The sequence below is a fragment of the Onychomys torridus genome, chromosome 6, assembly GCF_903995425.1.
Source record: "Onychomys torridus chromosome 6, mOncTor1.1, whole genome shotgun sequence".
NCBI lineage: Eukaryota > Metazoa > Chordata > Mammalia > Rodentia > Cricetidae > Onychomys > Onychomys torridus.
In genome coordinates this window covers 32,855,113-32,882,225 of record NC_050448.1, presented here as the reverse complement: position 1 = coordinate 32,882,225, position 27,113 = coordinate 32,855,113, and the positions used below count along the sequence as shown (strand labels likewise).

The 27,113-nt window shown below is 42.9% G+C and overlaps 1 protein-coding gene across 1 annotated transcript in view; it reads left to right on the top strand.

The window, feature by feature from the left end:
* Window positions 1-27,113, top strand: part of Frem2 (FRAS1 related extracellular matrix 2) — a 137,875-nt gene that overhangs the window by 52,415 nt on the left and 58,347 nt on the right. The window contains exons 3-6 of the mRNA XM_036191247.1: window positions 4,912-5,058; window positions 9,676-9,906; window positions 21,198-21,323; window positions 23,484-23,735. Of these exons, the coding sequence (XP_036047140.1) occupies window positions 4,912-5,058; window positions 9,676-9,906; window positions 21,198-21,323; window positions 23,484-23,735 (756 nt within the window). The remainder of the gene's footprint in view (window positions 1-4,911; window positions 5,059-9,675; window positions 9,907-21,197; window positions 21,324-23,483; window positions 23,736-27,113) is intronic.

Sequence of the window (27,113 nt, the reverse complement as noted above, 5' to 3'; positions counted from 1 at the left end):
AACTTCTTGTCTCTAATTGCCAATGGCTTAAATAGCAAAAAGAATAAAAATTAATATGTAGCAAATTCCCTGAGCTCCCAGGACACTGAATTCTTTGAAGTTCTCTTGTTCCTGGATTTCTCACCCCAAAGCACCTTTCTCTCCACCATCCTCATTGTCCAAATGCCATCCTGACTTAAGGCCCATTTAAACATGGTCTCTTCCATGTGTTGTCTCTGATCCCCTCTGGGTGAGGCAATCCCTTCTCCTGCACCCCCTCAGCTGCAGGGCAGCACCTCGAAGTCTTGACAGTCTCTGGCTTGTGTGCCTCGTGCCCACACATGAGCCCTGCCCCATAGCTGAAGGACAACTCCTGGGATCCAAAGGCCCAGCTGGCTTATGGTTTGTGCCAGGCAGTATTCAGGAAGCAGTAAAATCAGCCTGACTTTAAGGTCAGGGGTCTGATTCTACAAGCTGACAGTTTCTCCTGTGAAGAGCCCAAGGCCAGTGCAAAGTTAGAAATGCATCTTGTCACAATAATACAGTGAAATGAACCCTTTACTTGAGCATAGTGAGAATCACCAACTCCCATAAGCATAGCCGGAATCTCACCAACTCTGGTCCGGATAGTGATTGAATCTGGTGTGCTTTTAAAGAACAAAACTTCCTAAATTTTATTTGCTTAAAAATAAAATGACACAGTTTTTCCTATAGATCAGATAATTGTACCTTAAATCTTTTCCAATATAAGCACCCATTTCTAGGTGAGCACTCTCCCATTGACCCACATCCCCAGCTCTTAAATATCTGTCTCTAGCTTTGGGTTTAAAAGGTTAAATCCAGATTAGCTTTTGTTTCATTATGGATGCATATTTGACTCCTAGGGAAGTCTCCAGATTGAACTTTATTCTTGGCAAGTGGAGTTCACAATAAAAGAACATTTTGCTGCTACCTAACTTTTGTCTAAGGACAGACACCTTATTAAAGCTCAATGTTGGGCACCCTCCCTCAACAACACAAGTCAGGGTTGTGTAGACTGTGCTGTGGTTATTAAGTGTGCTTTGTCTTAAGGGAAATCAGGAAAGCCAGTGTTTCTAGAGAGTGATCATGGAAGATCTGCAATTCTTTGTTATTCTAAAGTAACTCCTGAGTTTGAACTCACAGAGGAAATTGCAGACTCCTACGGACCAGCTGGAAAAGTTCAAAGGGGACCTTCTCATCAAAACCTTGCTGGCTTTGGTGTCAGGGCTTAGGGACAAAGCATTTGGGAGTGTAGTTATCAGCTGTCAGGCACCTGTTGTGTAGATTTATGGCACAAGCCATGGGCCTTAATTTGTTTCCAGCTCCTCAGGCATCTGAGACACCGGCGGCATCTACTTTAGAAAGGCAGCCAATCACATGAAAATAAAACATGTCTGATTTTTAAGCTGGTTAATTTCATAGAAATTTTCACATTCGGTCATGTGGCCTTAATTACAGCATTAACATATATTATGCCCATCTACTCAGGCTAGAGGCGTTTACAGGGTATATAATAAACCAAGAAAATTTCCACTGTTTTAGGTTACAACACAGTTCAATTCTCCAGAATGGATCATGCTCTTAACACATGGTGTAAAAGTCAGCAAAGCTTAGTCCCAGCATCTTCCTACACAAGTGACTGCTGAGATGTTGCAAGTTCTAAACCTAAGGATGGTTCACGTGTTCAGAGGTGTCAGGTGGCTTTGTGTTGAATTTGTACTTTAACAGGTAGGCCTTGGTGCTCTCTAGTTAACTATCCATTGAAAAATCCCAGCTATATTATCAATTCTGAATTACTGTGATAATTAACCTAGACCATCTCATTGTCTTACAAAAACAAAGGCTCCTGGATACTGTTTCTGGTTTTCTTTGAATGAAATCTCAAAGTGCTGTGGACCCATGAAAATATTTGTCCAGCCATATATGATTTGGAACTGCATAAGCCAGTAATTTGGTGCCTATTCCAAAATAAAGGGCAATTTAGATGTATCCTTAAAAACAGTATCTTTAAATTAAAGGAGTCAGTACTGAACTTAATAGGTTACACTTATGTAGAAATTCACATGACCCAGTAAATGAGGCACTTCCTTTAACCAAGCAGTAGAATTCTACTGCATTTAGTAATTTTTTTTCCTAACAATAACCAAAATTAACTGCCTGTCCTCTAGATCAGGGGTTAGAGTCAGAAGAGGCAGAAATGATGAGACAGAAAATAACTGTATTTAGGGATGAGGCTGTGAAAAGTATTGCACAGCAAGACTAATTCAATAAAGGGCCAGCAAGTGCCAAGGTTAGCTGCGGTGTTTGGATTCACTCAGGGGAGGGACAAAGCCTTCCACCACCCAATATTCTTCAGTGTGCAGTATTTAGAAGAGATCGCTGTTTCTCGGGCTATTTCAGGAAAGAGAATCAAATTGTAAAACTGGCTAAATATTGTCAAATTTGGAAAAATCGACCTAGCCAAGAGGAGCAGAAAAGTGAAGGATGGTGGTCAGGAGACAGTGCAGCATGCAAACCCTGCCGCCGCGTTCATACACAAAGCCATGAAGCTGGCTAAGGCTGGGTCTCTTCCTGTACAAGTGATGGCACAGTGTGATATCCCGTCTGTGTGCACATGTGTACCCCTAACCAGGTGGTGAGTGCTTCATCCCTTTCTCCTTTCTTGGTATCAGAGCCTTCAAACTCTCTTCTAGCTGTTCGTAAACGATGTAATCAGTTAGATCAGGTTTTCTCTGCAGTTAAAAAAAAAAAGTGCCTGAGATGACCATCATGATAAGAACACAGGTCTACTTAGGTTTATGTGAACAATTGGCCCTGATCCTTTGGGCCTATGGCATGGCAACAGATCGTGGTCATGTTCCTAACACCCACATGGTGGCTCACAACCACCTGTAACTCCAGGTCCAGGGGATTTGATATCCTCTGCTGGCCTTCACAGGCACCAGGCAGGCAGGTGATGCACACACATATATGCAAGCAAAAACACTTATACACATGAAATATTAAAATAAATACTAAAAAAGATTAATTTTAAAAGTAATTGTAAGCCAGGCAGTGGTGGCACTTGGAAGGCAGAGCCAGGTGGATCTCTGTGAGTTCGAGGCCAGCCTGGTCTACAGAGCGAGTTCCAGGACAGGCACCAAAACTACATGGAGAAAATCTGTCTTGAAAAAAACAAAAAAAAGAAAGAAAGGAATTATAGAGATAGAGATAGAGGTGTGTTTGCTCACCTGGATTCATGAGATTGAAGTAAGAATTTTGCAAGTTCAAAGTCTGCTGCTTTGAATTATATAGTAAGAAGACTCTGTCTCAAAATCCAAACCAGCAAACAACCAACCAACCAAAACTTAGCTGAAAAACTGAGCTGTCCAGCACCTCATCAACGTCAAGCATAAATACCCTGTGTGTACAGTGCATTTCATGTAGCTGGATCGTAGCATATGTTATTGTTTCTGCATTTCAATTTTCAGTGCTTCAATAAGAATTTTGTATTTATTGATTTCTGTGGTGGTGTAACCATTTGGCAGTACTGGGGATTGAACCCGGGACATTGCATACACCGGGCAAAAGTGCTACCAAGGAGTTGCAGCTCTGGCCCTGTATCCACTGCGTAGTGACCGAAAGGTTTGGTAGTGGTTTGATGTAGCATGCTAGAGTAAGCCTTGAGTTTTTCAGGTCAGGCAGTGATGGGAACTATCACAGTGAGTGCTTCCTTACAAATCTATTTCGACTTCTTTGGGAGCAAAACCCCCATGGAAGACAGGCAGGATCAAGTGATAAAACCTCCTTTGGCCTCTTGCATGCATTGAGGAAAGCTAGTTTCCCTGCATGGTCTCAGCTGCATGAGGCACTGCCTTTGGTTTTCAGGAGTGAGAGTCGATAACTCAAAGTACCTGTGCTTTTTGCTTATAAAAATTTTAGAGAAACAGACTGCATGTTTCTCCCACGATTGCCTCTCCTTGGGTAGATTTTTCACCCAGTCAACGAGCATCTTGACATTTCTCCATCTCATTTTTCTCTGCCGGAGCTCTCTTTGTGTGGACTCAGAAAAGAAGAAACTAGAATACAAATTGTGCATAAGCCATGTTTGATATTTAGGCTCTGTCCCCCTTACTCTTTTCCAGAAAGACATCAAAGGAATTAGTGATGCCTTTGTTTATAAACCTCCTAGATCAAAGGACTTGAGGGATAGGTGTGGAGTGATCAGCTGATAACCATTCTTTCATTGACTCAACAGAGTAGCTCTCACATTAGAGATCACACACAAGGTCCATTTTCTCCCTAGAGGCAGCCAGCTCCATTCTGGTGGGAAGGTGGGAGGAGGGGGGGAGCCCATGAAAAAGGCTGTCTGTTTGCTCTCAGGAATGGAGTGGAGTCTGGTGGAAAGGGGGGTGGAGAAGGAATATTTGTTTTTCTTTAAGTGGTTATAATTAAAGCCTTCCACCCAATTGCTCTGTGAACCAGAAAAAGGTATTTGTGAAGGTTTTTGTGTGTGTAGGAACATTGCAGCCCTCTATAGAGAGAAGCTTGCTCTCTAGCGGCACCTTGTGGTGAATGATTTAAAAATATATATATTTGTATTAACTATCAGTACATACAAGGTATTTTGATATATTCATCCCCCTGCTCTTCCCGGACCCACCCCTCCCTGTTTTATGATTTTCTTGGCTTCAAAATACCACGTGCTCCTTTCTTCTTCCCAAGCTCTCATCCTGAAAGAAGGAAGAATTTCCGAAAGAGCGCACCATCTGTGAATGTGTGACAGTCACGGAGAGGTTGACTCTACCTCCACACATGTTCCAGAGTCGTGTATTAAATCCAGCAGTGTTCTTTTCAGCATTGCATAGTTTGTGGGTTGTTAAGGTCATTCAAGAAAGCAGGGATGTGAAGTTTTACATTCTTATTTTCCAGGTGGAAACAAGTTAACCAACCAGCATTTTCGACTAAACTGGGCATGGATCTCTTTTGAAAAGGAATACTACCTGGTCAACGAAGATTCCAAATTTCTAGATATTGTTCTTAAACGCAGAGGGTACCTGGGAGAAACTTCATTTATAAGTAAGTTTAATTTGCATTTCATATGTGTTTAAATTTTTTCTGTAGTGATTAAACTACAGCCCTAATTTAGGTCACTGATCTGTGTTAAAATCTTAGTGAGATGTTTATAATTGATTTTTAACCAGTAAGAGATCATATCAACAGATTTATGTCGGGGTGTGACCTTTCTCTGGTGTAAAATAAGTTCACAAAATTGGAAGTAATCACAGATGAATTCAAAAATAAAATCAAATGTCACTAAGTTAGAATAAACTAATGTGAAACTAATTTATCCCCAGGGTACAAGTCAGCTAAAACAGCAGTGTAAAATACATATGATAGCTACTTTAATAAATAAGCAAAATGTATTCGGGGAGTTGTTAGGCATGAAAGTGTTAACTCACCGTGGGCTGAGTGTGTGGCTCACCAGAGTTCCTTTCTGATCAGTACATTAATGTACTGATCAGTGTATGTTAAAATGTTACATGTTAAACCTTACTCAGTTTCTTCTGCCTTGTTTAATAAAAACCAAAAGTCAACAGCAACTGAGGAAAACCTTTCTTCAACCCCAATTCAAGGCCACATTTCATCTCACATAATCATAAAGTAGGGAAATGGACTAAGCAGAAATAGAGTTGATCAGAATACTGAGTATGTTAATGTAAAGAGGCATTGTACCCAAGTGTACCCCATTTTGAGAACCACACATTTCATATAGAAAGGACACATGCGGAAGAGCTTTGGATTGAGAACCACACATTTCATAGAAAGGACACATGCAGAAGAGCTTTGGAGAGGGAAATTATTAATCATGATAGGAAGCTTGGAAAGGATTGGCAAAAATAAAAGGGTTGTCTCTGAAATTACTACTTTGAAATTGCACTGACCTGTCACCCCTTAAACATTAGATCCCTGTCAACAGAGATGTCCCTGCACTAAACAGTGTTCTCCCCTGACACATTTGGACTCTGGATATTAATTATTCTTTGCTTTAAAAACGGGGTTTTTATTTGTGTTTTTTTAACTTTGGAGAAGAGGCCTGTCCACCGTCAGCCCGGGCAGCGCCTCCTGGCCCTTCTCTTCCCAGTCTGTCTGACTTTCTGGAGTGCAGCAGATGTTCATACTGCTCTCCCTTTCCGCAAGTGCCCCCTCCCTGCACATCCCCATGTTTCCTGTCAGAGAGAGGGCAGCTTCACCGGTGCTTTGTGCCGGAAACCACTGGGAATAAATTGCACTGAAAAGCGTTTTCAGGGGAGAGCAGAGCACCTCGGTCGGCACTGATCAACCATACTTCTATCTATTTGCATCCCGACCCCACTCTTGGCAAGTTTATGTGATTTGAGTTCACAATTATCCCACAGGTAACACTGAGAAATTAGTCATGGAAAAGTATTTTAAAGACTTTCAAGTATGAATTTTTTTTTTCTCTCTCCTTTTTTTTTTTTTTTTAATTCTTCTTCTTCAGTGGAATGCTAATGCATTTCCCTAAGTTCTTTGTTTGGCCCAACTCTGGTTTCCTGTGACTGTGACTACCAGCAGTTCTACAAAGGCTCCATAGCTCTCCTGGGTTCACCTCACACAGCTACTTAGTAAACTGGGGCGGAAGAATATTAGAAAGACCCTGTGTGTCCATGACTCTCTGTATGTCCGCATCTGGACGTCATTGAAGTTGGCTATGAAATTAGGCCAAGACCTGGATTAGAGGTCAAGTGAAATGCAAAGCAGACTTATAGAAGTCTACAATGAAGACGTTGGTCCCATAAAGTTTCCACTTTCACTTATAGACTTCAGATTGCACTGTAGCTGCAGGTTAACTATCACTGGAGTACAATTAGTAAATCAAAAGTTACATAAACCCTGTAAATACATGTTCTTGGAGCTGACTCTTCATCTTTCTTTTTTAAAGATATAGTTATTTAGTATGTATGCAGTGTGTGTGCCTGCCTGCCAGAAGGGGGCACCAGATCTCATCACAGATGGTCGTGAGCCACCATGTGGTTGCTGGGAATTGAACTCAGGACCTTTGGAAGAGCAGCCAGTGCTCTTCACCTCTGAGCCATCTCTCAGGCCCCCAACTCTTCATCTTGTAACCCTGTGTTAAATTGTGTTTGCATTACTGCGACAGAAGCCCCCACCAAAGCAACTTGGGGGAAGGAAGAGTCACCCAGGAGTGGCAGTGAGTGCAGGGGTCAGGAGTGGCTCCACCTGTGCCGGCAGGAGCAGGACAGGGCGCCGTTCACATCTCGGTTGACCAGAAAACCGAGAGAGCTAGACCAGCCCCAGGGGCAGATATAACCTTCAAAGGAAGCCTGACCCTAGTGACCGGCTGCAGCCACCCAGGCCATACAACCTTTAAAATAAGGCCAGCAGATGAGGCTCTCACTCTCAAAGCATGAGCTGAGGAGGACACTTCATGTTTGAACAATAAGAAGCTTCTTATAATTAAGTCTTAAGGTTGACGTGTAAAGTAATGGGTTTTACTATGGCATTCTCTCTCTCTCTCTCTCTCTCTCTCTTTTCTTTTCTTTTTTTTTTTTCTCGTTTTTTCAAGACAGGGTTTCTCTGTGTAGCTTTGTGCCTGTCCTGGATCCTCACTCTGTAGCCCAGGCTGGCCTCAAACTCCCAGAGCTCCGCCTGCCTCTGCCTCCCGAGTGCTGGGATTAAAGGCGTGCGCCACCACGGCCCGGCTACTATGGCATTTTCATATATGCATATCATGCTTCATCCTTGCTCATCTTCTCCTGCTACCGCCCTCTTCCGACTCTCCTTTCTGCGCTTTCTGCTTTCATGTGGCAGGAATTCTGTCACCCTCACTTCCTCTCCTCTTTCCTCTTCTTCCTCCCCTTTACACTTTCACAGCTTACACACACACACACACACACACACACACACACACACACACACACACCCCTAGATTCACATTAAAGAAAACCCACGCGCTTGCCTTTCTGCTTCTTGCTTATTTCATTTGCTGTAATGATTTTCAGTTCTGTCCAGGACGTCGTTATTCTGGAACTGTCATGGTTCCTTTGCCCTGTGTGGGGAATGAAATTCCATTGTGTCTGTGAGCCACGGTTTCTTTATATGCCATCCTTCTCATGATCATCTCAGCTGCTTCCATTTCTTAGCAGTAATTGGACACACTGCTATCTCTGTGGTATCTAACAAATTCTACGTGTCTTTGTATTTGATGATAGTCTTTGCCTCTCAAGGCTCTCACTGCCACTAGTTATTAAACCTCTGTCAATGGCAAGAGGCATCCTTAAGCCTACTGAGTACGTTATCAATCTGTTTCTCCTCATAACCCTTCATTCGCTTCTCCCGCAAGACCTCGAGTCCTGACTGTGGTGCTGCATTAGGCAATGGGCCTACAAAATGAAAACAGTTGTTAATGTATGCTGAGTCTTTCTCTGTACAGGCCAGGACTAGTCCCCAGTACCCTACAGATCTTAACCCCACAAGAAAAACATCATTGTAACTTCCACTTCACAGGTGAGCAAAGAGAGAAAATGTGATCGTCCCAACTATTCCAAGTCCCAGGGCCCACACTGATAACCACTTCACCGGAGTGTCTCATAAACAGAGAGTGGTTAGCATAATAATTGGTTTGCAGTCTATTGCTGTGTGGCTGAAGGGATGAAGGTCCATTTTCTCAGCCCAAGGGCACTTTGGTTCAGCCCCACACTATCAAGAGCACCTTGCTTTAGCCCTGCACTATTTTTCCATGTGAGAGAAGACACGAAATAGCTTCATTTGCTAACTGAAGCAGCCCCTTGTGGGTGTTTTCAGTAGCAGCGACGGGGATTCAGTATCGCGACCCGTGTTTCATCAGGTGAAGGACTTTGCTGTCCTCTGATAACTGTACCTGAAATTGGAGGCTGTGCCCTGTGTTAGATGAATTCCATCTTGGCTTTAACTGTCCTTCAACTCTTCTGGAAAGAGTCCATTGCTGATGAAAGGAAATTCAGCCAGGCAGGCAGCAGCTGCCAGAGGCCACCTACAGGGTTCTGTTGGTCCTGCTGTGGTGATTGTGGTGGGTCCAAGATGCACTGCCTGCCCCTCTGTGTGAACAGGGCTCTAAGGGAGACCTGCAGAACTCAACCTGACACAGAGCTTTGCTCCTGTTTGGGGCCCTTTATCCTTTGACATCAAATAAGCCATGCTGTATCTGCTACTGCATATGTGAGATAGCTTTCTGGTGTTTTTCTAAGGACTATAAGACAAATGCTTTTCACAAAACCATTATTTCCATCTTCATTTTAAGATTAACAGCCTGTGGTGTATTCTAATATATTCAAAGTAATCTTTTGTTTTGTTTTGGTTTGGTTTTTGGAGATAGGGTTTCTATGTGTACCCTTGGCTGTCCTGGAACTAGCTCTGCAGACCAGGCTGGCCTCGAGATCCCCCTGCCTCTGCCTCTGCCTCTGCCTCTGCCTCTGCCTCCCAAGTGCTGGGATTAAAGGCATGGGCCACCACCAAAGGGAAAAAGTAATCTTATATAAGCACGCTAAGGCAATTTTGCTTTGTTTTAGTCTCTGATAGAGATTCAGCAATGAAGGCAGAGCCCAGCAACGAAACAAAGAGAGGGGATGGCCCCATGTATTTATTCTAGACGAGTGAATTCTGTTGTCTCTGCAGGCATCACCACAAGGGATGGCACTGCGGAGAGAGACAGGGACTTCAAGGGCAAGGCCCAGAAACAAGTGCAGTTCAACCCGGGCCAGACCAGGGCCTCGTGGAGAGTGCGGATCGTGAGTGATGGGGAACATGAGCACTCGGAGACCTTCCAGGTGGTTCTCTCTGAGCCTGTGCTGGCGGTCCTGGAGTTCCCCACAGTGACGACTGTGGAGATCATTGACCCAGGCGATGGTGAGTGTGATCAACATCTCCCTGATGTCGTTGTTGGGCTTTTAGAACAAAGCGCCTTTCTTATAGAGGAGTTCAAAGTCACTATTTGGAATACAGAGAATTTTCTAGATTCTTTAGAATTCTCAGGTATATTGATGGAAAGAGGGAAATGTAACAACAGTAGTGAGGGACGCTATACATCAGGTAAATTAACTGCAGCAGCACTAATCCTTTCCACGAGTATCACTCTAGTCTTAGAACCAGTGTGGTTGGTTCCTCCTGTTTTTTGTGGCATCGACTCATTAGCTTTGAAGTCTTCCAGGTGCCTAAGAATACCTTTTAAGCAAATGGTTTGAAAGTCAGACCGTTCTGGGCTTAATTTGTCCCTGTATTACATTTTACTCTTTCCACCTGTGAGGTATATATAATACTCATCCCGGTGTCACCGACCTCCCTCCTTTCTGTGGGGAGCTGTCCTGAGCACTGCTCTGAATTTCTCTGCGGTGACTTTCCTTGCCAATGTGTGCACTTGGCTGATGAAAATGAACATCCGTGTTCTTGTAAGTTGACCTTTTCCTGCCCCTTGCATACAATCCTGGTTTGTCTTGATGTGTATTTTGAGTTGGGGGAATGTGGGGGTGAGGGGGAGTGAATGGCTTTTTTGAGGCCTGGCATTTACACAAACCTCATCGAGACTCCTAAAGTTGAAGTGCTGTCAGAAGCCAGACATGACTTGCTTTCTTTTAAACTGCCAGCCTGCTTTATTTTGTCAGTCAGGACATTCTTAAATGCTCTACAAAGATGCAATCTGCTGAGTTCATAAAATGGAGACTCACAGGCAAATCCCTGTGTTAAAAGACTTGGCATAATTAAAGAGGCCGGACCAGAACCAGGGGCTTCTGGCATCCTGAGCCAAACACAAAGTTCCCTTATGTTTATAATTTTCATTAAAGAATATTTAACATTAATTGCATCTTCTTTATCTGTGAATAAATGATTAATTTTCTTCTAGTCTGCAGCTTTGGGGAGGTATTTTGATAATAATGCTTTTCTTTTCTAAACAATCCCATGACAAGTTTTAATACATTTGAGCTGCTCCATTAGCTTAAGCTGGAAGCTAGCTTTTGAGATTTTATTTGCTACTTAATAAAATTGCTATTATTTACCCTAAGGGATAAGACTTAAACTGATTTCTGCATTCCTAACCATAAGGTAAGCTATTTCTCTCTACCAGTGACATGTCTGAGCAGTGGTATTTTAAAACAAAGGAAACACACCACTTGGAAACATATACACACACATATACCCTAGACCTCACATATTCATAATTATGCTATTATATTCTCTATATTTATATATAGCCTTTAATTGAAGAGTTGTGATTTAAGGAAGGATTTTAAACAATTGTGTACTGTACTCCATACATTAGCATCTATATTCACTTGTAAACACACACCTTTTATTGCTTATTTATTTAATGTGAAGCCATACTCAGTGTAGCATGGATAATGTCTAATTCCTCTCCTGCCCGCCCATATCTGCCGCCTGCTGTAGCACTTTCACCGGTTCTGACCCTCCACCTCCACCTCAAGACTAGGTCCTGTCTTCATGTGCCTGTGACATCCATGCTGTGGCAGCCTCGAGTGGCAGATACCAGTGAGGGTGCTCCAGGACTCCCCTGAGAATTTGGGGATGGCCGTGAACACAGTAAGAGTAAATCTCCAAGCTGAACTGAGAGCTGGCTCCTGCCCTGTCCCTTGGGCATCCAAAGGACCTATTGGTCTAGAGTAGACGTATTTTTTTTTTGCTTGGAAATGTAGTATAGAAAGGGAACTTTAGTGTTACCCAGTAAGCTGTGAGGGAGGGTGGAGGGACTAGAACATTCTGCTGTGTGTGGAGAGTGGCAACCCCCAGACTAATAGATGCACATGCTTATTGAACATATCAATAAATTCAGTTTCCTTGTAACTCAAAGCCTGTAATTCAAAGAGGAAAACCGGAATAAAGAAGGGCAGACTCCTCAACAGCTACAGTAATTCCCTGTCAAATTCACCATGTTGCCAGATGTTCATGGTCCATGGGGTGCCACACAGGAGAAGGCAGCCATCTGAGTACATGCCTTCAGTCTAACTCATCAATTCTACTCTTCTGCTGACCTTTTCTGTCCGAGTTTATGCCACAGTATTATTCTGTTTTACATGGAAAGTTCTAGCAGGGAGGGGATTCAACACACTGAACTTCTTTTCTGGATGAGGAGATTGAGAAAAAGTCATCCCTCAGTCTCCTTGGAAGCTAGCCATGTGGGGCTCTTCTGGCTTTTTTTCCTCTGGCGTTGACAGTGATGGTGGGATGCTCTTTAGATGAAGGAGATGTAATTATGTCCAGTGTGAGCAACTGTCTTCTCATGAGAAAACCATCATCTCTAGGCTGGACTGTGAGCACAGATCATCCCTGTCAATTTCCAGGAGTGAGGGGAACCTGAAGGGGGAACTTGAAGTCACTGCTCTTCTCCTTTATCTTGCCACCATCGCCATTCCACAGCAGCCCAAATGAAGTATTCTACAGGCAGGGGAAAAACGGCAGCCGCACCACCGACCTGCCCTTCTGTTGGGTGCCTTCTCTGAGCCCCACAAGGATCAAGAGCTTGGCAACTTGATCTCGTTCCAAACCTAAGATTCCAATTCTGTGGTTTTTGTAGCAGTTTGTCAGTGAGCTCTCTGGGGCTCAAGGAATTTACTTCCACACAGTCTCCAAGCCAATGTGTATTCGAGGCAATGTTTAAAAAGGAAAAGCATTGAAACAGATGTGTGGATGTGTTTCATGTGTTTTCTCTCCTTCTTAACTCCCTCTTTCTCCCTTGAGCTATCAGCTTTCATCATTTCATAGCACCAGAAATGATGCGACATTTCCTCTTGCAGTCAGTGTGCTTTGCAAATGCAGTAGTGGTACAGCTGTCCATGTAGGTCACCACGCCCCAGTAATTCCTAGCTTCTTACTGTTTCCACTTTCTGTATAAAACCTGGAATGGATTAGCATCCGAGAATAAACCCAAATGTTCTAAAAAACAAAAACAAGCAAGAAAACGAGAGCACTTTAGTCCTTGTATTCCACACCTGTGTAGTCAAAGGTTTACTGACCAGCAGCTCAGTAAGCCAGAAATTCTGCTAAGTACTGGAGATGCAGGTGAGACAGTGCAGGTGCCCAGGGAGTGCTCTTGTGACCACATTCTGTCAGCTAACAGTATAGAGAGCTGTGTGCTATGACAAATAATATGAGCTGTAGAAGGAACAGCTAGCCCATTTTAATTTTTTTTAGAGATTTATTTACTTATTTTATATGTATGTTTGGCCTGCATGCATGTATGTGCATCACATCCACAAAGTGCCCATGGAAGTCAGAAAGAGGGTATCAGATCCCCTGGAACTGGGGTTACAGATGGTTGTGAGTTACCATGTGGATGCTGGGAACTGAGCCCAAGTTCGCTGGAAGAGCAGACAGTGCTTTTAATAGCACTGAGCCCTTGCTCCTGCCTTCACCCAGTTTTGAGAGGTTTTTAGGATAATAATTCTTAGGGTTCTGTCTATTAAATTCTGTATCTCAAATAATACCACTGTTTCTTAATCTTAGCACCATACAGACATTAACTGTTTCTCTTAAAAGAAAATACGTAAGTGCTAAACTTAAAAAAAAGATTCTATTTCTCTTTTTCTTTCTTTTTTTTTTTTTTAAGATTTATTTATTTATTATGTGTTCTGCCTACATGTATACCTGCAGGCCAGAAGAGGGCACCATATCTCATTACAGATGGCTGTGAGCCACCATGTGGTTACTGGGAATTGAACTCAGGACCTCTGGAAGACTGGAAGAACATTCAGTGTTCTTAACCTCTGAGCTATCTCTCCAGCCCCACTCTCTTTTTATTTCTTAATCTCTACTCAGAATACAATGAATTTTTATGTATGTTTACTGGGAGATCACAACCTCAAATACTTGAATACAAATACATAAAGAAAAATATAGAAAGCCCATTATATAGGATTATTTTGCTTATTGCACCTGAAAGGCTTGTAAACTTGTATTGATCAAGTTATTTTGATATTTCCCTTATTATATATAATCGTGAGTAAGTAGATCAATTATTCAATTTTTATAAATGTTTTTGGTAGAATCAAATTGAGCTGCTGCCCAATATTATAAAAATAAGTATGGCTGGAGAGATGGCTTAGCAGTTAATAGTACTTACTGCTCTTGCACAGGACCTGGGTTCGACTCCCAGCACCTACATGGTAGCTCACAACCTCCAGCTCTGGGGGATCTGATGCCCAACTTCTGGCCCCCATGGGCTCCTGCATGCATATGGTACTCATATGTACATGCAGGCAAGACATTCATACACATTTAAGAATGTAAAGATTGTCAAGTCATTTTAAGCAGTAAGTTTGAAAGGATAATTTTTGGATCTTCTATCCTGACGTGAACTTGTAACACATCATATGTGAGTTAGGCTCACTGATTTCATCTGCTTCTTTCCCAAGTGCCTGTTAAAAATGGTCTGCATTGAGTTGGTTCACTTTAGAAGAAAATAAATAAATAACGAAGTGTAAAAGAAATGTCAAAGATCAAATATCAATGACAGTATTCAGACACTTCTGCACTGAGGACACTTGTTGGCCGGTCTGAAGGCCCTGCAGTGGCCTGAAGATGTACCGGAATGCCTTCTGAGCTGTTTCAAACATGCCAGATTCCTTCAAGGGGGAACACTCACTGCTTTCATTCTCACCCCAAGTTCTCTTCCTCTTCGTCTATTATGACAGGTTTTTAGAAGATAATTTGTTCTGTCATGTTTCTAGTATTTTTTTCATCTGTCATGGAGAGAGAGGACAGGATGAACATTATCTCTCAACTGTGGCTACAGCTTTACTTTTGAGAATTGAAGTCATTTTTTTTTTTCAAGTTGCAGCATAGTCAAAATTAAAAATAAAACCCACAGTTACAAAGCAGAGTTCTCATGATGGTGTAGTCATATTGATGGATAAAGGATGCATTCACTCTATTCAGGTTTCTCTTTCAAAATAAAAGATATTCACATTTGCCAGAAAGTGGGAAAACAACTCACATTTATTGTTGAAAAGATAATTCAATACGGTCCTAAGAGTGGCAAAGAGGAGAGGTGTGAGGGCCCGAAGGGACCCTAGACTTTCTGCTGCTTCTCTGCAAACCTGAAACTAGCAGGAAGTAAAGGGTGTTCATTTTTCGGCCATTTCTAGCCTCCCACATGGGAAGCCATTGCTAGCGTTTGAGAACACAACTCCACAGTTCCTTTTCTCCTACTGGCTTCCATTTGCCTCTTGAGAAGTTGCTAATCCCATGACTTAGCCCTCACTTCTTCCTTTCCAGACACTGAGATAGTTCCAGCCTGCTGTGCGAATGGGGTTTCACATGGGTACTTTAATGGTATATGTCCATGTATGCTCTCTGTCTGTTCTAATATGTGCTCCTCATGTTATCTCCTTTCAGCATTTTGTATGTATACAATGATGTACATTAACAGAAAATGTGTAGGAAGTTCTCAACTCTGTAAAGGAACCGTCTAGGTACTTGCTTCTAGCTTCCTTTTAGCTCCCCCCCCCCCCACACTTCCTGCCTTTTCTCCACCTTTAACCAGGCTGTGTACCTCTTGATAGCGAATTAGCGTTTCCTTTTCCTCATGGGTTATCAGTGTCTCTCTCACCCTGCATGGCTTCCTTTGGGGAGAACACTGGGCAACCATGGTGGTTATGAACAAGGACTCTAAGATGGCTTGTCTGAATTCATATGCAGTGTCAGTACCTCCAAACCTAACCTTATTATTTGATGTGTGTGTGTGTGTGTGTGTGTTGTGTCCTCAGAGCTAAAATGCAGATCACAAAAGTTCTTACCTCAAAGGTTATTGCAAAAATAGAGCCAGTCGATACATGTGAAGTGTTTGGAAGAGGACTTGGCAAATGGTAAGACTGCCGGTGTTAGCCAACTGCATTGAAGATGCAAGAACAGTGTTCTTCATCAGTTCACTCATAAAACGCTGTGCTTACTTGAGGCAGCCTGTGTATACACTTCTACTGTATGTGTAAAGCGAAGTTGGAAAATCATGTTAACCTAAATGGCAACCAGAGAAATCATTCAATTGTCTTTCTGATATGCTTTCATAGTTTCTCCCACAGGTTACATATTTATGTGAAAAACTAGGTCAACAGACGATCTGAACTTGATATGGGCATATTTACCCTCTGTCAGATCAACTGTAGGAGGGAATTCCAGGTCTGAGGCCCTTGTGCAGACACACAGCTTTCGTCTCTCTTCACAGTTCAAGCCCATAGGCACTGGAGAGAAGTCCTGACCTGTGTAATCCAGTGTACATGGGTCATGGGATGCAGAAGGAACCAAACCTTAAGTGTCCCGTTCCCCCCCCCCCCCCCCCGCCATGGGTTTAAATCCTATTGGGGCTGCTTAATTAAAACCCTGCATGTACGGCTTCCCTCAGAATACACTTGAAAACAAAACTGGCCAGGACAAATTCGCAGTGTAGAATGGATGTTGCCTGATTAACCTTGGTTTAATCAGCTCTGGCATCTGTAACAAAATACCATGGATCGGGTGACTTTAATATAACAGATAGTAACAGGTATCTGTTCCTCACAGTTGTGAGGGATTAAGAATCTGAGCTCAAAGTGCAGCGCCAGGAGTAGAGAGCTTGCTTAGCGAGGTTGAGACCCTGACTCCAGCTCCACCAACGCTAAAACAAGACAAACAGATCAAGCTTGGGCTAGTATTCTCAGGTCCTGGTGAGGGTCCTCCAGGCTTACAGACATTCACCTCCTGGGTGTGTGTGTCCTCAGTGTATCACTCAGCATTGAGAGAGCTCTGCATTGCTTTTATAAGAACATTAATCCCTTCTGGGGCCTCCACACTCATGACCTTGAGTCTACATACCTCTTAAGGCCCATCTCCTCCATCAGCACATTCAACATAGGAATTTAGAGGTACACAAACATAGCACATAGCAAGCTTTGGGTAATGTTTCATAGAAAGGCCACAGACAAGGTGGCCTGAAGACTGCCAAGTGAATTCCCATGAGTTCATGGAAAGGGGTTCCTAAGATCCACTGCATAGTTGGAAGTTGCTTAGCACTTTATGTGGCTTTGTACTACAATCAAGATAATGTTTTTGATAAAATATTATATTTGGAAAATCTTGTATTTGGAAAATTTAATAATTATAGCTATAATTCTTATTTATTTTTATTTTATTGGTATTTTGCCTGTATATGTGTCTGTGTGAGGGTGTTGAATCCTGGAGTTACAGTCAGTTGTGAGCTGCCTTGTGGGTGCTGGAAACTGAACTCAGGTCCTCTGGAAGAGCAGTCAGTGCTTAACCCTTGAACCAGCTCTCCAGCCCCTATAAGCTGTACCTTTTACCACTGTGAATATTTGTCTTAAAAATAAACCAGTGAAGACGTTTCTCAAGTTGCCACTTGGCTCCCCTCTAGAGCAGGGCTACTTAGGGCAATGCCCTCTTCCCTGGGAGCTGCTCCTTCAGGCTGCTGCCCTGTACCCCTTACAAAGTGCTGGTGAACATAACCGAATCCTAGTGTCTTTCCATGGAGTCTGATCTCGGTTCTCTGCTTGCTAGATTCCTCAGCAGTATTTGGAACAGCTGTCACCTCACTCTTTCTTATCACATACAGTACATTGCGGCCCTTCACAGCCTCTGGTTTCCAGGCTTTTTAATCTCTGGCCCACGGTCTTCATCTTTAGTCCCTCCAGATGTGGCCGTACTCTGACTGGCGGCTGCATATGTCATACACCTGTATTTTTCCAGTCTGACATCTCCACTGAAGCCCGAGATCATATGCCCGAAAGGCCACTCCGACTTTGCCACTTGGTTACTGAAAGGGCATCTCAGTTTTAGCATGCCCCAAATGTAACGCCATGTTTCCCAAATCCGACCTCCATCCAGTGTTCCCCACTTTCACAAACAGCACCTCCATCCATAAAAGACTGACCAAGGCTACACTCAGAGTCATCCTGGGTTCCTCACATTCTTTCCCATACCTGAGAAAACGTCATCCAAAAACTCTTGTGAGTCTTTGTTTATGACACATCCGTCTTGAATCCACATCCACATCCACATCCATATCCACAAGTATCAACCTCTGTTATCTCCTGGTCCTCCTGGTCTATGATCTCCTGCCTGGATGGTTGCAAAGTCTTAACACCAAGGGCTTCGTTTCATCTCCTCCTACTTCATGTCTATCATGTAGCAGCTGATAAACTTAAGTTCGTAAAATGCATCAGAGAGCAGCATCGTCACCAATGTCTAATGCCTTCTAAATGAATTCACCTGGAGATACTGGAGGTGCAGGAAAGACTAGACTGCATGTTAACAGCTGTGACTCTCTATAGCACCCAGGAAACCAAACAACCCTGTAGCAGAAACCCAACCAATATGGTCAGCATTTGAACTGACCCTTTCCCTGATTGTTGTCTCTAATTCTAATTCTGGGCCAATCTGAAAAACCCAGATGTGCACAACCCGTATGATGCCCTCCTCCCGCTTACACGCTACAGCTTCCCACACCACACAGGCTCCCATCATGGCATACCTGAGTCTTCCTTTCTTTCCCACTATTACATGGTCCCACTCCTTTGCCTGCTTTCAAGTCTATCTAAACACAAGTGAAGAGCCAGGGATGTAGGTGTATGGTAGACCACTTGCCAACTGCTTTTGGCTAGTATTTTGTCAACTTAACACAAGCCTGAGTCATTTGGGAAGAGGGAGCCTCATCTGAGAAAGTGTCTCCATCAGATTAGCCTATGTGCAAGCCTGAGGTACATTTTATTTATTTATTTATTTATTTGTTTGTTTGTTTGTTTGTTTATTTATGTGGGAGAGCCTACTTCATTGTGGGCGGTGCCAACCCTGGTCAGGTGGTCCTGAGGTGTACGACAAAGCAGAATGAGCAAGCCATGGGAGAAAGCAACATTCCTCCATGGCCTCTGCTTCACTTCCTGCCTCCAGGTTCCCACCTTGAGTTTCTGCCTTGACTTCCCCCAGAGATGGAGTGTGACCTGAGAGATGGAAGCTGAAATGAACCCTTTCCTCTTCAAGTTGCTTTTGGTCATTATCACAGCGACAGAAATCCTAATTAAGACCCCGACTAGCCACAGAACACTGTAGAAAAACAAAAACAAGAACAATAAGGGTAAAGGTGACTTCATTGCTCTAACGAGCTCTAATAATAGCTTATTCTCATCCAGCTCCTTGGGTGGCTTTCTTTCGTTCCATATCCCAATCAGAGTGAAAATCAAAGTCCTTCTAGCATCTCTGGTGGAGTCTCTGGGATCGGCACACCCACCCCATTGCCACCTCTTCAGCCTCATGTCTGCCCTTCTCCTTGCCTGCATGCTTCAACACCTGGCCTTCTGCCTGCTCCCTGTCCTCTCTCAGTACACCCTGCTCTTGGGTTCTTTTCACAAGTAATGCTTTTGTGTAGAATTCTCTGCTCTTCACTTAGACATCTCGACAACCTCCCCATCTCAGCTCTATACCAGAAACACTTTCTGTGACTTTCCTAGGTAATGCAGACCACTCAGCATGCTCATCCCCACACACTTGGCCTTCTTTCCATCACATCATTCCCAACATCACACGTATCTTCTTAGGTATTTGGTTATTTTCTTCCTATTTCCAACCCCTCTGTAGGTAGAAAGAAAACTCCATGAGGGCACAGCTTTCATGTACTTCTGCACCATGGTGCCCGGCAAGTTGAAATCAGTCTGTAATAAATAAATGGTTCATTCTAAGATGGGGGCATTCTAAAAGTGAATGGATCAGTGAGAGTCTTGGGTGAGAACAAACGACCCTGGAAAAATTAGTCACTTCAAAAGCACTTAATCTCCTGATTGCTTTACAAAGGTTGGGGCAGGATCTACAATCCAGGCATGTAAAGGGCCCCTAGGGCAGTGAGGACCAGTGCCAGCACCGTCTCTAGGTCTGGAGAGGGTTGCACATGCCTCTGGATATCTGATAGTTGCTGGGAAAATGAACTCCAGAACTCATTGGCTATTAAATTGTTTCTTAAGTTTTCATGTAGGTGTATCTATATTTTTGCATATGTGCATGCATATGGGTGTGGTGTTCAAGGAGGCAAGGGTGTCAGACCTCCTGGAACTAGAGTTACAGGATGCTATAAAAGTGTTAGGAACTGAACCCTGGTCTCTCTGCAAGAGCAGCAACCATGGAACCATTGCTGGATTTTGTCCTGCAAGCCCCTTCCTGCAGGCTCTCTTCCCCTTTGGCTGACCTGCCAGAATCCTCAGCATCAGGGAGCTCTCATCCTTCACACCCTCAGCCACAGGGCAGGGTGGACTGTGCATCTGAACTGTGGAGGCTATTCTAGAGTCTTTCACAGCCTCCAGAAGAATTGTGCTTACTGTTCTAAAGATAATCAGGAAATGTGTTCTGTGTGGATGTTAACGCTTTCAGGGAAACAGGCTTCCAGAGGAATAACCACAATCTGTTTTGGGTTTATAATGTCAAACTATTGAACTAAATCATCGTGAAAGTTTTACACAATAGATCTATTTTTAACAATTTAATTATGCTACTTGTGCTGCTACTTAATGTACCTTTCATCTATGTTAAAAATGAATCACTGAGACTTATAATGTTATATAAACATAGTTTTTATGTCACAAGTAATTGCTATCCTGCTAGGGAAGAAAAAGCACCGCAGAGGTGTTCTTATTGCTTATGATAAAGACACTTGGGAACTCTAAAGGACCTGCTGTTTGAAAACAGTTGAACAAATGTATTGTTACATTTCTAATCTACATTGTTACATTCTTAATCACGAATCATCCAAATGGAAGCCTTTTGGATAAGAATAATAATAGAGTAGACATCACAGGATCTAAGTTCCCGTCCTGACTAATGAGCAGACTTGGGAGCCAAGTTCAACTGTATGCCCCTGGGGTCCTGCAAAGTAGGGCATCCCCACCTTTTGGGTTACCAAGGGAAGATGTCAGCTGTAACAGGAAGGAAGAAGTAGACCGACAAGAACTGTGCAGAGGTGTTTATTGAGAAGAAAGAGGTGACTGGAGAGAGAAGCCATGCTGACAGGTGTTCGATCCCCTCCTCCACCCTTCCTCTGGCACTGCAATTCTAAACAAGAAAAGAAACTGCTAGAGAAATTTTAAGTTTCTGAGGAAGGAAACTCGGACCAAAAAAAGGAGGGAAAAGTTACAGTGGCTGTAATTGTGTTTTCTCTTTAGAATCAACCGTGTTCATTCCCCAGTCGGAATACTCTGTTGAAGAAGATGTGGGCGAGCTGTTCATTCCCATCAGGAGAAGTGGAGATGTCAGCCAGGAGCTGATGGTGATCTGCTACACACAGCAAGGTAACGCCATTGCTGAGCAATGTGAGCTAGCCTGCAGTGTGCCCATCAGCTGCTTCATCTGGTGGAGCCCTGAAGGATGGACTGAGTTGCAAAGTTTTTCATAGACACTGAAGAATCGTACATTAAGACATTGAGGACTGTACTTTGGTATTTGATTTTTAGGGGCTTCTTTGCACCAGTCTATCAAAAACCAAAAAAACAAAACAAAACAAAAACCAAAAACAAACAAACAAACCAAAAAAACCCTGCTGCTTCTTCCCTGGGGTATCAGTCACTTAGTTCAATTAACTTAAGACGGCAGGGAACCGAGGCCCACCCAAAACCTCCCAAGTTAAAGAGGGTTGTTTAGAGGTGGGGTCTGGTCTGAGATGCAGCCTTGCAATTCTAGCATTCTAAGACAGCCTGATGCAGACGGAAGTTTCTGTTCAGCTCAGTCCCACAGCTGTCCAGTCCCAAATAAACACACAGGGGCTTATATTAATTATAAACTGTTTGGCCTATTGCTCAGGCCTATAACTAACTAGCTCTTGTGCTTAAATTAACCCATGATTCGTGTCTGTGTTTGGCCACGTAGCTTGCTGCATTTTCTGAGTCCAGCATTCTCATCTTACTTCCTCTGTGTCTGGCTGGCGACTCCTCTGCCTTTCCTCTCCACAATCTCCTCCTAGTCTGCTTGTCCCGCCTACACTTCCTGCCTGGCTACTGGCCAATCAGCATTTTATTAAACCAATAGGAGTGACGAATCTTTACATTGTACAAGAGCATTATCCCACAGCAGCCTGGACTGTCTCAGCTACCAGAGCCTTCAAATAAAGCTCAATGGCTTCTCTACAATGCTAAAAGCTGTGAGTTTGATCCTCAGCACAAGAAAAAAGAGAGAGGGCCAAATTGATGAATATTTGAGGAGGCTACACTAATTTAAATCTGGTTTGACTGATAACATCCAAGTCTTGATGGTTTACCTCTGTTAGGTGTCAAGATCCATGAGGTCATAAATGGGGGTGGGGAGTATGGTTGAATCAAAAACCAAAAATTATAATTTTGTGCCTTTTATATGTGATTGTAGAATTTTATTAAACTGAAGACCATTTAGGCAATGAGTTATAGACAAATCACTATCAACTGGAAATAGATCAATGAATTATAGACAGATCCTTATCATTTGGAAATGGATCTACAATTTCTCTGAATTTTTCCTGAAGATACCTTCTTAGAGTATATAAGAAAGTGTATGTTAATGGTTAAGTAACCATGTGAGGGATATATGTAAATTTCCATTTGAAGTCAATAGATTTCCTTAAGCATACAGTTTTTGACATAGTGCTGAAATGACCAGAATAACTAGTCCAACATTTTGATGTTTGGTGAGCTCTGATGAGACTCATGGATTTAGAGCACTGATTGAAAGCTTCAAGGCTTCCATAAACATTAAATTCAAATTTAAAAATGCTCTCAACTTTAAATAACAGTAAATGAGTATTTAAAAATTTAAAACTAGTCAATAATCATTGCAAAGAAATTTTTCATAAAGTACTGTTTTGCTTCTATGTAAGCATCTCATGAAAGGTGAATTTGCATAATGCAAATTTTAATATTAATATTTCAAAGTCATCAACATTCCAAACAGTTTTCTAGAAAGAAACAATGAAAAAGAAAAAGTTACATACACTGCTGTTGTCAAGTCAGGCTTTTATAGAAATTTCTATTAATACATGTGTGATCTGAAAAGCAGGGCAAAAGAATGATTCATAAAAGATTCAGTGTCAGTCTGGGGACTCAGGTACCAGAACTAGTGTGTTGACTTAATGCCTCACTTCCTCAAAGCCTAAAACCCAGGAGATGGATGGATGGACTAGGCAAGCAGAGAAAACACATAGCCTCAGCCTGGACATGGGGAACATTTGAATAGTGGGAGGTATTGTCTTCCTTGTGTTGATGTGAAAGCTTGTTGGAAGGAAGGCAGGAGAAAACCCTGGAAAAGCAGTATTTGCCCTGTGTAAGGTCATTCTGAAGGAGAGCTGTGACACTAGAACACTGTAGTTACCAGTGCAATTCTGGGATGTTGCAATATGTAGTTGCAAATGTTAAATACTGAAAATGCAAACGTGTTTGGAAATTGTGGTCCAACGCTGAAGTCCTTTGGGTTCTCTTGGCCCCTAGGGACAGCAACCAGCACTGTGCGGACCTCGGTGCTGTCTTACTCCGACTACATCTCCAGACCCGAGGACCACAGCAGCGTGGTCCGCTTTGACAAAGACGAACGTGAGAAAATGTGCCGTGTGGTAATAATTGACGACTCCTTGTACGAGGAGGAGGAGACGTTCCAGGTCCTTTTGAGCATGCCCATGGGAGGGAGGATCGGTGACAAGTTTCCAGGAGCCAAGGTGACCATCCTCACCGACAAGGATGATGGTGAGTTTTGACCACTCCTGCTTATGGTGGCAACACCAGACGTGACTTTCTATAGAGAAAAAAATAGAAATCAAATAGAATTATGGAGTGCATGTTGATTCTCTGCTGGATTTTATGGTGACTAAGGTTCATTGATCTTTGGCTACATCAATCATCCCTCTTTCCTGATGTAATATTTCCATGTCCAGTCTCCTCTCCAGGTTCTCTTACAGAGCAACTTACCAGTAAGTAGTTACAGTCAACTTCCATGGTGAAGAATCAGCATCATTTTAATAAGCGTCACTGATTGATTGCCTTCTTTTTCCTAACTTTCATCCAAGTGTTTGGATCTGTTTTTCAAGGAAACTCATAAGAAGGGCTATCAAATGAACCACTGGGTGGCTAACAAATATATGGAAAGTTAAGTCCCAACACAAGAGGAATTGATATACTAGACCACTATTCCCCAGGGAAACCAAGTTCCCGTGAAGCAACATCCTCCAAAATATATTTGTGATTTCCAGTGAGAAGAGAGAGAGCAGGGATAGATTGCAATGATCCTGTGATCCATGCAAAGGGCAGAAGCCGCCGGCACTGTCCTCCCCTCCCACGGACAGTTTTCGGTCTCCTTCCCATGTTCCCCACGGCAGATCAAAGAGGATGCGCCTTGCAAATGGAAGGAAGCTGCAGGCGCATTGAAGGCCCAAGTAATCTTAAAACTCAGCAAACTGAGAACAACCTGCTAGGAAAGGTCGTGGGTAACTAAGGTGAGGAAGAAAGCGTGAGACAAAGCTGGTCAGATGTTCCCCCATCCTCCAACCTGTGCCCTGTACAGTCTTTATTTTCTCCTCTAACTGAATCATAGAATGATACCCTTTTGCAATTGGAAAGGTTTAAAAATGGTGATCATAAATTCAGGAGTGACTTTTAACAAGAAAGAAGGCATAGAAGAAAATCTCTCCTAAGTTGAGAATAACGCCTTTCATTTTAAAAAATGTTCCTCTAGTGCTTCATTTAGTAAAGTATCCTGTATTTATTTATTTTTAATTTTTTTTAATTATACAAATGAAGGTGTGCCTCAGTGCAGGTCCTTAAGGAAGCCAGAAAGTGGTGGTCAGGTCCCCCTGGAGCTGTAGTTACAGTGGATATGAGAGGATATGAGCAACTCTTCCAGGTGCTGGGAACTGAACTTGGATCCTCTGCAAAAGCAAAAGGCATTTTAACCACTGAGCCATCTACTCAGCCATGTTTTATATTTAAACCAAGCATAGAAATTTTTATTACAAATTGAATCATTCTTAGAGAGCCAGTATTTTAGATGTCCAAAATAAATCTAAGAATTTGCATCAAATTCCCATGCATCATCTGGCAAGCTCCTTTTCTTGCTCTATCTGTAATGGTTTAGATGGAGCAGGACTTAATTTAAAAATAGACAGTCTAACTGATGCCTACTTTAATCCAAATTGTTTGTTGCTGTTGTTTTCAAAAGTGTTTTTTGGTGTGGATTTACATGTGGCATGAACATGGGAAATAAAAAATGTATAAGGGAGAAAGTTTACATAAGTGCCACTAAATCTTAACAAGAAGCAAGAGTGATATTCTTCCCCGGTTCTGTGGTTAAGATAAAAGTTTAGATGTTTTGTGAGGTTACTGGCTTGTGTTTACACAGGTAGTACACACAGGGAAGTGGCCTCGGACTCCACATGTGTGCACCTTCTGTTAAAATGATAAGCAGTGCTAGTTACCCCGCAGAAAGGTGACGAGCCACGGCAAAACCCAGTATCAGAGCTTTATAAGGAGGGGCAGGGTGGGGGTGGGGGGTGCAGAAGAACCAGGCCTGGAGAGAAGCACATGTAGAGAGCAGAGAGAGGGAAAGATAGTGCGGGGAGGGGGGGCAGAGAAGGGAGAAGGAGGATTCTGTGTCCGGCTTTTTAAGGAGTAGGTGGGCTTATGGAGCTATGCCAGGCATGCGCTGATTGCATGACCACCACGCCATGCGCACATAGTCACCAGCACAGGTTGATGACCGTAAGACGCAGGACCCTTTGCTTAGCTCCTGAACTGTGCATGTGTGGTCGGAGCGAGGGCCGATTTCTAACACCTTCCATGCACTGTTTTCTGGAAAATACCTTCTGTGGTGAGGTCAAGAATCATTGCCAGAGTACTACTGTTTAGTATTTTGCAGAATATTTATTTTGTGAACCTTATCACTGAAGGGTTATGGTTTGAGGCTCTGAATATTGTGCCTCCTCGTCAATAGCTCTGAAACCATGATCAGATTAGTCTGCCAGCCTGCTTTCTCTACCTGTCTCCCTTCCATTCCTGCCTTGTCCCCCTAAATCAGACAAGCCGTTTTCTTAGTTTATAGGTCTTAGAAACCCTTCATTAAAACAAGCCCTGTTTCAAGTTGAGTACTTCATTTTCAATCTTGAAAAACTTACGAAATTCCTTTGACCGACAAGGAAGGGATGATCCCTGGCTCCTGTAAGCCAGTAGATAGAACAAGGTACCCCAAGACTTCATTTTCTCACCCCAGGGTTCAAGTTCAGATGTCCACAGGTAGTCAGCTCAGCAAGAACTCTCTTCAGCATAGGTAAAATAATATACTTCATCTTTCAATTCTTTGGGGAAGGTTTCAGAAATACTCAGACTATGATGTCCAGTAGCAGGCACTCCACCAAACGGTACTCAAAAGATCTGATGTTTCAACACTGTGCTATGACTCATTCATCAGATGTCGGCCTTTCTTAAGACTGGTAACACTGACCTCCAGCCACTGAGACCTGCACTTAGAGCCCTGCCATCAATTAGTTTTCATTCACTCACGGAAGTTTGCCTTTTCTCTAGACTGTTCTTGAGAGCATGTTGTCTGTACCTTCTATCTTATATGACCTTAGTGTGGTGCTGAATGGAAACACAAAAACATGCACCCATATCTATCCCTATCTCTGTGCCTATGTGTGTATGTATGTATGTATGTATGTATCATCTATCATCTATCTATCTTTTATCTGTCATCTATCTATCATCTATCTATCTATCATCTATCTATATCATGTATCTATCTAGTGTGTGTGTGTGTGTGTGTGTGTGTGTGTGTGTGTGTGTGTGTGTGTGCGCACAGTTTGGCTTGAAGAAAAACACATTAAACAGTTACTATGGGGTCTATGACTCTACAGCCGCAGAAGAAGAGGTGAGGAGTTACAGGCAGAAGGATATTCTCTATGCACTCTCTGCCAGACTTTGAAAACATCCAGACAAGCCAACAACAGGAGTAAAGTGCACAGCAGCCATGCCTGTGTCTGTGGAAATGGGCACCACAGATGAGGCATTAAGTAGCTGATTTTGGTTTTTGAGACAGGGTTTCTCTGTGTAGCCATGGCTGTCCTGGAACTCATT